The 11219-nt window shown below is 37.5% G+C and overlaps 1 protein-coding gene across 8 annotated transcripts; it reads right to left on the minus strand.

Moving 5' to 3' along the window:
- Positions 1–480: 480 nt before the first annotated feature.
- Positions 481–5701, minus strand: LOC115735132 (OVARIAN TUMOR DOMAIN-containing deubiquitinating enzyme 12-like). Of its 8 annotated transcripts, none has more exons than XR_004014733.2 (12): positions 5436–5700; positions 4059–4467; positions 3820–3977; positions 3313–3386; positions 2755–2809; positions 2545–2619; positions 2380–2453; positions 2228–2276; positions 1467–1551; positions 1006–1059; positions 668–811; positions 481–530 (listed from the first exon to the last, which is right to left on the minus strand). XR_004014733.2 is itself a non-coding variant. In XM_048271247.1 (11 exons), exons 2-11 carry the CDS (start codon positions 4246–4248, stop codon positions 750–752), a joined length of 876 nt encoding a protein of 291 aa, XP_048127204.1. In that variant the 5' UTR covers positions 4249–4254; positions 5436–5701; the 3' UTR covers positions 481–749. The 8 variants fall into 8 exon arrangements, 6 of the variants coding, with proteins under 6 accessions (XP_048127204.1, XP_030522096.1, XP_030522094.1 ...); XR_007196682.1 differs by having other exon boundaries at positions 481–554; XM_048271247.1 differs by having other exon boundaries at positions 481–811; positions 4059–4254; positions 5436–5701.
- Between the last annotated feature and the right edge of the window lie 5518 nt (positions 5702–11219).

Below are 11219 nucleotides of genomic sequence, written 5' to 3' on the forward strand. Positions count from 1 at the left end.
CCGTACAGATCTCAGACGTTACGTTTTCTCATCTGCTCTCCCCTTGTGCTTGCTCTTCACGAACGCCAAAAATTAAAGAATCAGGTTGCGCACCATAAAAGCATGAGAGCAATAAGGATTTTTACCACCCGTAAAGAACAATAAAGACGATCAGGAAATTGGACAGTATTCTTAGAGCTGATGGAAGTACTCAGCATAAATGAAGCATGGAGAATTCTGAAGCAGTCGATTACAGGACTCAGCACTGATAAGTTTGTGCCATAGCCTCCACCTCAACAACTACAGCTGATCTACAACTTCGTTTCCTAGACAACACCTGTAATCCTTGCTCTTTGTTCAGTACCAAGTAGTAGCATTTATTATTCAACATGTCAAAGACGTCATCACGGGCAAATCCGTTTTTGAATTTACGGCCACATCTGTTGAGATGCACCACCTCTGTTTAGACAGAAAACAGACAGAGAAACCTCCCATTTCTGTACATCTTATTCTTCCGAAATGTTGGAACAATATACATATTTGGTTGAATTCTTTCCACGGGGATATCAATGCCACCAGCATGCAAAATTAGAAAAAAGCATGCCAATCGGTAAATGAATAAGCAGAACATACCATACTGGAGTTATGGGTTAACCATATAAAAAGGCATAAGGTTAGTAAGGTTTACATCAATTAACGGAACTCTTGAGAAGCAATTTCAGCTGTATAAATAGGGAATGTGCCTCATGCTGGCCAACTCTGGCTGATCCTTATCCCCAAAAAGACCACCATCTCTTCTTCTTCCCACAATGTGAGGCGGGAATATCTGAATCTTAATTGGAAAAGGAATTATATCACCTAAATGGTGAAATGGCAGAACACACGCAGAGAGCAGGCATAATCCGGAAATTTGGTAAAGTTCTTTGAGATCTTAAGCTATATGAAGATAATTTTTGAGTTTAACTATCTAAGACCGTTAACTTCCCCTGAAAACTATATTGAGCCTCATCTATAGTGGCAGTCTACCTTGAGGGTAAATTGAGTTGTAATGCACCTCTGCCCAGAAGCTTAGGGATATGACTGCAAGACAAAGAACAACTTATTAACCATTGTCCATGATTGTTGGCAGGTATCAACGAGTAGGTTATTGAAGTACAGCCCCCAGTAAGTGGCATGATACGCACAAACCCAAGCACATACACACATGGACAAAAATGTTTTGAGAAATGATTCTCAAGGATAACATGCTAATTTTGTATCAACAGGAACAAGACCCACAAAGCATCATACACTATTAGCATTATTAAACCATCACAAGAATACAGACATTTGCATTGAGATGGATGCAGAAGTTGAAACAACCCAAATTTGCATTAGGGTTAATGGAATAAATCAACTTGAAGAACCAGTGTCTAAAAGCACATATGAAATAATGATTATAAAATAAAAAGGGGGAAGTTTCTTCCAAGATGAGAGATGCAAATTACCTTGGTTTGGTTTCTGACCATTAGGAAGAATCTCAATGTAACATGTATCTTTGAATGAAGTTATCACGAATATTTTTGCAGCATACTGCATTGAAATGTAAATCAGCATCAGTCATATTGGAATGAACATTAAAAGTCTATAATAAATCTTCAGGTCTTAATAGCGAGAGAATTTTACATAATGCAATACATTTAAGTCTTCAAATTCTTTCCCATTGAATGAACAATGACAAAATGTGTATTGCCAGCAAAAGCTTCATATCAATCTGGGGGTCCCTCTGGATTCTAAGAGAAAGTTGTTCAGACCACAAGTGACTCCAACCGCCCTAATTGTATATGTCAAGTATGATGACAACATTGGAAAAGACCGTGTACAAGCGACAAAAGATACCCCATCGGTTGCTGAAGTCAATAGAGATTGATTTATTTAAAAACCCATGCAGAAGGCAGTTACCATGCAATGTAAATTATAAAAATTCATGCAGGCAGTGATCTGCAGTTGCAACTGATGCAACTGTCGGATCATGTGCCGGTTCCTGTAGGACCCACAGGGAGCACACATGCAAAACATTCCAGTTTGCCCTTAAGAAATATTCACAAAAGATGCCCTTAAGAAGTATTCACACAAGATGCATACTAGCATAGAATCCAGGCAACGGTGTTGAATGCCAAAGTGCTTCTTGAACCAATAAAAAAATAGTCAAGGAGTAAACCAGAATTAAAACTCAAAAGTTAATGAATACGACATGAAAGAGACATACCAAATCTGCAGCAGCCTGCAAAGTGACATGATCACCCCACTGCCCGTTGCTGTATCATTCGTCCAAATAAGAGAATCAAAAGACATGTAAATATTCTGATAGCTACCATTGATTGATATAGAGGTGCTTAAATTAGGAAAATATCAACATACTTGGACATCTTGCACAAGTATTCATCATAGTCCATAGGAACATATCCCTCATAAAGCTCTCGTAGTGTCCTGAGCTGAGAAAACCGAAAATAGAAGAGCCTCAGAGTATAAATTTCTGATTCGATTGACATAATTAAAGAATTGTTCCGGTCCCGCAAAACAAACCTGTTCTACAATTTGTTGCCTTACGTATTCATGGTGCTCAGATGTTTTATGTAATTGATCTGATAATGCACGGAACTGGGAAAAACAACAGATTCAGAAAATTAAGAAAAGAGAAAAGCTCATGCCTATTCCCATCATTGAAGAGAAAAATAGGTAAAAGTAAATATATAATTGTAAAGAGAAAATGAAAACAAGTGAAGCAAAACCAACCTGACAATTTCCATCGCCTTCTACCTTACGCTCAACCAAATCATACAATTGCAATCTGAAAAATCGAATACCAGTGATTGCATAATCATACTCAGTATACAATAGAATTATATTAAGAGAAAACAACACAGTGAATATTTTGAAAATGCCATCACATCCTGGCTGTTTGCTCACTAAAAATCCTTTCCTGATTAAAACTTTTGAGCTCAATAACTGCTTTTACCAGGCCATTGCAGATGAAAAGATTGTAAAAGTCCAAAATCTTTGGCGGAAAGAACACGAATTGGATCATTGTCTAGCCACCATAGAACAGAATTATCATAACCATACATAAAGGATGGTGACACTTCAAGTAAGCAAAAGGTGAATAAGTAGACAAGTATACATCTCCATCTTTATTATCAATTTGCTTGCTGCTGACATGTCTACCTAATTCTAGAGAGAGAGATTTTAGTTGATAAACGTAGAGAAATGACTGTAGCATGTACAAATTTCACAAGACAGACTCAAAACAGAAGAATTTTTCATAATCTGACCTCTTATGTTATGAATACGTACCTTTCACGCAACCTCTCATAATCTGAAGTCGCTTCATCCACGGAAGGTATCTCCCCGTTGATTCTTGGAATGTGCTGTATAGTATGAGTTTCAGTTTGACATTTAAATATTCAAGTGATTCTCCCTTCATCAATATAAACAGGGGACCTTCACATTAAATAAGATTCTCCAAACAAATCGGACTTAAGGAAGCTGGCATATCATTCGCCCGACCTCATGGAAAAGGAAAAAGGAAAGCCAAACAATTTACACAATTATACATTCCCATCTTTAATTGTCATCCTGTTTGCTGCAGACATGTCTCCCTAAGTCAAGATTTTAGGGAGAGAGAGAGATTTTAGTTGATAATTTGTCAAGAAACATAACGGAGAGACTTTAGTTGGTAAAGAAAGGTCTATAGCATATATAACTTTCACAAGCCACAATGATAACAGAAGCTTTTTTCATAGTCGAAGAATATAGAAAAACTAATACAGGACATAACCAATCTAATGAAATAAAACTTACCCGAATAGGAACCATTTGATTCAATGGATTGTCCATTTCACTGAAGTCATAACCATCAATTTGCTGCTGAGAATAAGAATACTCTTCTCCATCACCATGGTTAATAGATGAACCAGGAACCCACACATTATCTGCTTCTCCATGGTTATAAATATTCCCTGAGTATCCACTCAAAGAAGTTTCAGTAAAACTATCATGCTAAAATAAGCCATGACATAGATACATCAATTATCAAGTACCTGACCAATACATTCTCGGTGATGTTGTCTGCCAATTCTGTTGGTTGGTAGATACTTTCGAGTCCTCTTCCTTTGCATGTGAATATACAGGCGCTTCTCGCATTGCTAATTGTGAAAACTCTTCTTGTAAGGTATGTGCAATGATCTCATCATTTTCCACAGTGCTACACTCTCCACCATAGTGGCTCATAGGATACTGTCCATAATAGGTGTTGTTAGCATCGTGCAGACTTGTATTGGTGTAGTATCCCGAATGAACAGGTAGTACAGGATCAAATATGTCGAAACTCCACTGAAAGACATCTGAATCTGGCTCAACCATAACTATCTCAATCACAAAATCATGTAAATGTCCTCAAGGCCAATGACAACATTCCACGGAACTCTGAATTGCATAACAGAATTACTCCTGCAAAGAACATTAAAGCTCACATCTCAAGCTCTAAAAAATATTAAGGTAACCAAGACAACGAAGACCTCAGCCCAACACTGCATTTCTCTTCCCCAAAAGCAAAATGGATCATCTTGAGTATACTTACAAGACTACAGGAAAAAAGGGATATCTAAGGACAACTAGCAGTGTTAGGAGCAATCTTTCGCCAGAATTCACTAAAAAGAAGGCTAGATTCACTGCCTCTGAATTCAGTTGGATATGCACAGAAAAAGAGCTTTAGAGATTATGCCACTGACAGGCAGACAGATTGGCTCATATGCATTGCGCAATCTTGTTCACGAAATGAGGTCTACCACTTGTAATGCCACAAGCCACTTTTGTCCGCAACCCGCTGCCTATAGATGCTATGTTATAATAAGGGCGTGTAAATGCTGCACCCAAAAGCAACTCCACCAGCAGAATCTTTTTGACCACGTTCAATCAAGTGTTTGTGCAGTTAGACTGCGCAACGAAATAACTACCAGAAACGGCGAATCATACTTAATCAATAACAATAAATGGAGAAAACAACAACTTTTCCCTCCAAGCTCCTTATCTTAGATTTCTACACATGGATAAACACGGCCATATTCGCATGATAGATTTGCAATAAAAATCCCAGGCCAAAGAACTCATCAGCAAAATTCCGCAACGCCCTAACCGGAAGAAAGGGCCCCAATCACAGTCGTACCGGATTCCCCTCTCTCACTGAACTGCTTTACCAAAACAGAATCATGCCAAAAATCCAAACATCTTCATAATTGCTAACTTAATCCAACTGAACTGTTCAACATCGATCCATTTTCGGCAAGTAATCGTCAATTGATCCATACAATAATCCACTTCTAAAATAAATCAATCGTCTCACGCAGCGACGAACGGAAACGCAGACGAGGAAAAAAAAAAGAAGACAACAGCGATGGGCAATCAGATTAAGAACTCACCCGATCAGTGCCGACTCGATGCTCATACAAGCGAAAAAGAAAGGCTCGAGCTTGTGCAAAGAGACCGAACCGAACGCTTCCTTCACAGGACACTGCACCCTGCGTCGATGCGTGAACCGATCAATTCGTGTCCGCGAACGCGGTTTCTGCACAGAGAAACGAACCTCGAGACGCCGATTGATTGAAGATAAGATCGAAGCGAAAAATCGCGACTTGAAGACGAAGAAGGAGAAGGAGAAGGAAAAGGAGGGGACGACTGGAACTGGAAGTACAGGGGGAAAAAAAATCGAGCGAGCGAGCGAGCGTTACTTCACGCGTTTTACATACAGTTGGCGCCGGAGGAGGCTTTAAATGTCGGGCAAGTCTTCTCTGCGGGAAAGGGAAGCCTCGTACGGAAGTCTGCTGGCCGTTGGATGGAGCCGATTGCCAAAATTAGCGTCGATTTAAGCGCCAAAATTTCTTGAAAGAGAGTGCCGCTACTCTCTCTCTCTCTCTCTCTCTCTCTCTCTATTTATTCATTTCGCTCTCCAATTATATTTATCAGATTTAATAAACGGTCCCGATTCGTTTTCAGCCGACCGATGGTCCTTATGTTGAAATTTTTTTCATTAGGCGATTTCTTGAATTGATTGTGTTCCGAGTCGCGCGATCATTTTCGCTAGATGACGCGAGCCGCGTGCGAAATTTATTACATTGTATTGGCGAGATTGATTCGATTTATAATATGTACACGACCCTTTTTTGTTTATATGTGAGCTAATCTCATATAAATACGCGTAAATTATCGTATTATGTGGTATAAATCGCACGCGCGTAATTATTACTACTATTATTTTCGATGGATGGTAGGCCGGCTAAGGTTTCGTAATTGATTGATATTGGAATAACCTTTTTCTATTTCGACGATGGCCACTGTTGGCGTACGGATGGTGGACTGATCCGAGGTCTTGTTTGACATTTGTGACCATTTTCGTGCAAAGTCCAGCATAAAATGATTGACTTGGCTGAGGAGCCCGAATAACGTGTGACGGTAGAATAGTACCGGATTGAAAACACATGGTGGGATTGGAATTTCACAAAGTGGGACAAGGAATCGCAATTATTTTACTAAGGATGTCTCCTTGATGTGATGTATAAATTATGATAGGACGTCCGACTCAAAAGCTTAAAAGTTGTCATTTAAAAAGCGTAAAAGACTCGTTGTCAAGTGATATAAAATATTTCAACACCTCATAATGAAGGTGGACGCACATGCAAAAGGACACGACACCCGATTTCGATATCATGTTAGAAAGTCTGATTCAAAAACTTTAAGTTAACAAGTAGAGGAAACTACACGGGTATAACAAGCATACATATACACAAATATATATTATCAAGCGATACAAACGATGATTTTTAGGAAAATTAATTGATGTACGGCAAACATTTTTCCAGAACTGAAAACAATAGATTTAAATTGAGGGGAAAGCGTTTTCCCCTCCAAATAAGAAGAAAATCGCTTTCCCTTAGAATCACCAAACAAATGAACACTACATATTTCCCTTGAAAGTGGATTGTACGAAAAATATTTTCCTTTATCGTGAAATTTTCAGTAAAACAAACGTACTCTAAAATTCATTACTAACTGACGCGAGATATTTCGACAAACTAGCTGCGGTTTCGCGCTTTGCGCTTCCGCGACACGAACGAATTGTACATGTTATATTTATATGCAATTGGCAGATCCTCCAAACGAAAATTATAATAAGCCTTATTAGATGATAAAACGCAAAAAAAGAAAAAAAAAATATCCTGCCATTAAAAATTATATGCGCTGATTAAAATATAATATAGAGAAGGAGAAAACGTGGGACGCACAAAATGGGCAGTGTACTAGGATTTAACGTTTTCAGAAGTCGCGCATGCTGGGTGCCACCCATTTTGCGTGCATCATCGGGGCTCCCCAAGTCGACTGTGGCGTGGAAAATGCGTGATAGAGAGTCAAAATTACGCAAGATTTTTCTTTTTTTTTTTTTTTTTGCGTATTTAATGTGAGCCGTCGGATCTGACTTAAAATAAGTGTCGTGCATGGATTCCGCCGGACGCTTTGATGTGATTTGGACGCCACCACGATGGCTCGTGGCGATAGTGATGCGATGAAGGAGGGCAATTATGTCATTTCGTGATATGAAATTTTCTTAATTTGCTTCATCTTCGTGGATAAGTTATCTACGGTGTGATTGTCCCCACCCCCTTTTCTATAGAAGTGGTGTTGAATAACCATGGGGCAAGGACTATTTTTGCTTGATCAAATATGAATTTTATATAGGAGCTAGCTTATTGCATAAGGTAGTAAGTACAATTTAGGCACGGATCATCCCCTTCAATGACACCCTACATATTTAAAATATATATATAGTTGTTGCGTAACTCTATAAATTTTTTTGAAAGTTTCATAATCTTTAATTTGTTGACATGCATAGCCGCAAAAATAAAGTTTTATCATGTTTTAGTGTCTCGAATAGTGAAGTCCTTTTTTTGGGTGTGAGATTAACTTCCTTCTTAATAGGAGATTGAAAGGTAGATTGCGTTAGTCCGTTTGAAAAAAGAAAATATACATTTTGTCCATATACTTCCGTGCATTTTTTTTATGTTATTTTAATTTGCTAATAAAATCTTTCTGCTTTCACAAATTTTCTGAGCATGCCCTCCATCATCAAATCCGCCCGAATTCTACTGAATGAAAATTATATTCCTTTTTTAAAAAAAAAATACCATTTAGAGACTAATATGCATCTTCGCATTAAAAAATTTATTTCACATTTAAAAATACAATAAAATATAATGTCGAAATATTTATTTTGTGAAAATCTCAGGTGTTAAGTCCGTCCTTCACAATTATATAAACTTCTGCATGTCATAGTTTGAATATTTTGAAAAGTTTTGTTTTTTTTTTGCTTTTTTGGGCCTAAATATTTTGAAAAGTTTCAAATGTTTCTTAATGAAAAAAAAAACCGAAAGTTAAACCAAAAGTGCCTTTAAATGTACAACATCAAATAGCAATTAAAAGTACAAGTCACCCCAAATCATTTCCAAGAGAAAAAAAAAAAGGGAAGGTTCTCCTTTAGAACTCTTTATGGTGAAGAAAGATTCCTTTTTCAGTTCAATGACCTTTCCTAGAAAATCCTTACTTCTCCCGCACGTGTGAACATGCAATGCGACTAGCTTTCCAGCCGGTAAAAGATGCTTTAGTCCGAACCAAACTGGTTTCCCCCTGATCTTTTATGGACGGCTGGAAAGGCATTTTCTTCTTGTCTCCACTGTTTCCCATCAAAGTAAAAAAAGGAGAAAGAAGGGTTGCCATCACCTTCGTCTTAATATTAGGATGGCATATCTTTCAGGATCATACATATATTTCCTTTGATAGTACATATCCTTGATTGATTATATTTGATATTATTCTTATCTTATTACCTTAGTTAGTCTTTTAATAAAGCCTGTAAATACACTTTTGTACTGTTTTCGATATATCTAAACGCACAAATCTCTCTTCCACATATTCCTAACTAAATTTACGGAAAAAAATATAATAATTTATTTTCTCATTCTTTGCGATAAAGAGAAAAGAGTTTGTTTTCTAGATTTATAAGATAAAATGAAGATCCGACATGTCACCTAATTTTTCATTGACATGGTTGATTATGAAAGGAACGTATGAAGATCTTTTCATGCAAATTTCGGAAACATTGGATGTATGCACTCAGATGTTTACCATATGTAGCTCCATATTTGATTTTATCTCAACTGTCACTATACTATTAACTAAGGCTCCATTTATTTGGAGAAAAATGAATAATTTCAAAAATATTTTCATAAAAAATCATTTATATCAACAAAAAAGTATATCTAAAAATGTTCACGTAAATATTTATCATTTATTTATTTTTATAAGCTATACAAATTATCATTTTTAGAAAAATATAATTGATCAAACTAGTATTACAAACTAACTTTTGATAACAACAGTTTAGTTGAACAGAAGTAGACAATAATGAGCGTGTTTTATAACCAAGTACCATAGCACTTAGGCTTTTTCGTACATAGCGTTTTGTCATTATTTATTGTGGGAAAGCCAGAGTGAAATTAAGAGTATGTTTGTTTGAATGAAACAATTTTTCCCAATTTAATTTTGGACAGCAGGCACTAACGTGACAGCAAGCCGTCCTATATATTTTAATATTTTTATGGATTTTGTTGAATTTTTATCTTTTACTTATCTTTTTTTTTTCTGGCCTTTTCTTCTTCTTCTTCTTCCCGTGGCCGGCGAAGCTCACCATCGCCGGCCATTGGCAAGACTCGAACCTAGAGAGTGCCATTTGGGCCCGTAGGCCCGGAACCGGCCCGTTGACCTGGCTCACGGTTCCAACCCGGAACCGGAACCGCCGGTTCGGAACCGTGAAAAAAAAAAAAAAAAAAAAAAAGGCGGGGCCCGGGGCGAGAGTTGGGCTCTCGCCCCGGGCCCCGCCACTGCCCCCCCTCCTTTGGGCCGTTGGGAAAATTTAAAAAAAATAATTAAAAATAATTCTTGCCTATAAATACATATGCTCCCCCTTTCATTTTTGTCACAAATTCTCTGAACAATCTCTCAAATTCTCTCTAAAATCCTCTCAAATCGCTCAAATTCTCCCAATTCTCTCAATCTCGACTCAATTCTCTCAATCGGATTTCCGATCAATTCTCTCAAAAATGGCAAGTGGAAGCGGAAATGCCGACAAGGGCAAGATGACTATGGGAGATTCCGAGTATCCCATTCCCGAATATGATCCTCGTGAGTATGTAAGTTGGGAAGACGACGACGATAATATCAACTATGTCCCGATTCCGAACGTCGAGCACATCCCAACACAAGAAAGTCTTCATCCTCCCACCGGTGTCGAAGAAACGTCAACGGCAAATGAGCTGGAACGGAAGGGCCGAGATAATACATCCGACTTGTGGCTACACTTCGACAAGGTACGTGATGAAGGCGAAGGTAAGTATAATATAAAATGTAAATATTGTTCGCAAACATATAAATTTACGAAAGGAGACGGCTACGGAATATTCCGTCGGCATTTAACGAAAAAACATCCAACGCAAGAGGGGATCGACAATACGCAACAACAAATTTCCGGGTACGCCACTTCTAATCATCATCCTATATTTCGTTTCACTGAAGCACTTTATAAACAAACATTCGGTGAATATGTTGCCCTTGATCATGCTCCGTTTAATACTGGTGAAAATTTTAATATGAAATATTTGATAAATACTGCGTTGGTTCCGCAAGCGCCAACTATTCTAAAAAATACTCTTAAACGCGAAGTTTTTCATCTTTATAAAAAAGGAAAAAAATCTTTAGCAAAATTTTTTGCGGAATTCAATGGACATGTGCATATAGGTAGCGATATTTGGAGTGATCCTTGGCAAATTCATTCTTATATGGGTGTCACGTGTCATTGGATAGGTGACGATTGGACGATTCAAAAAAGACTTATTGCATTCCGAGTTTTTGATGAAAGACATTCGGCTCATAATATTTATAGAATAATTAGGCAAATTTTAGAAGAATATAATTTAATAAATAAAGTATTTTCAATTGGTTTTGATAATGCCGCCGCAAATACCGCTTCTATTCCCGAATTAGAAAATATTTGCAAACCCACTTTTGGCGGACAATTTTTTCACATTAGATGTGCTTGTCATGTTTTAAATTTATGTGTACAAGATGGTTTACGAATTCTTGACACTTCTCTAGCCCCA

Source organism: Rhodamnia argentea, chromosome 10, assembly GCF_020921035.1.
Source record: "Rhodamnia argentea isolate NSW1041297 chromosome 10, ASM2092103v1, whole genome shotgun sequence".
Taxonomy (NCBI): domain Eukaryota; kingdom Viridiplantae; phylum Streptophyta; class Magnoliopsida; order Myrtales; family Myrtaceae; genus Rhodamnia; species Rhodamnia argentea.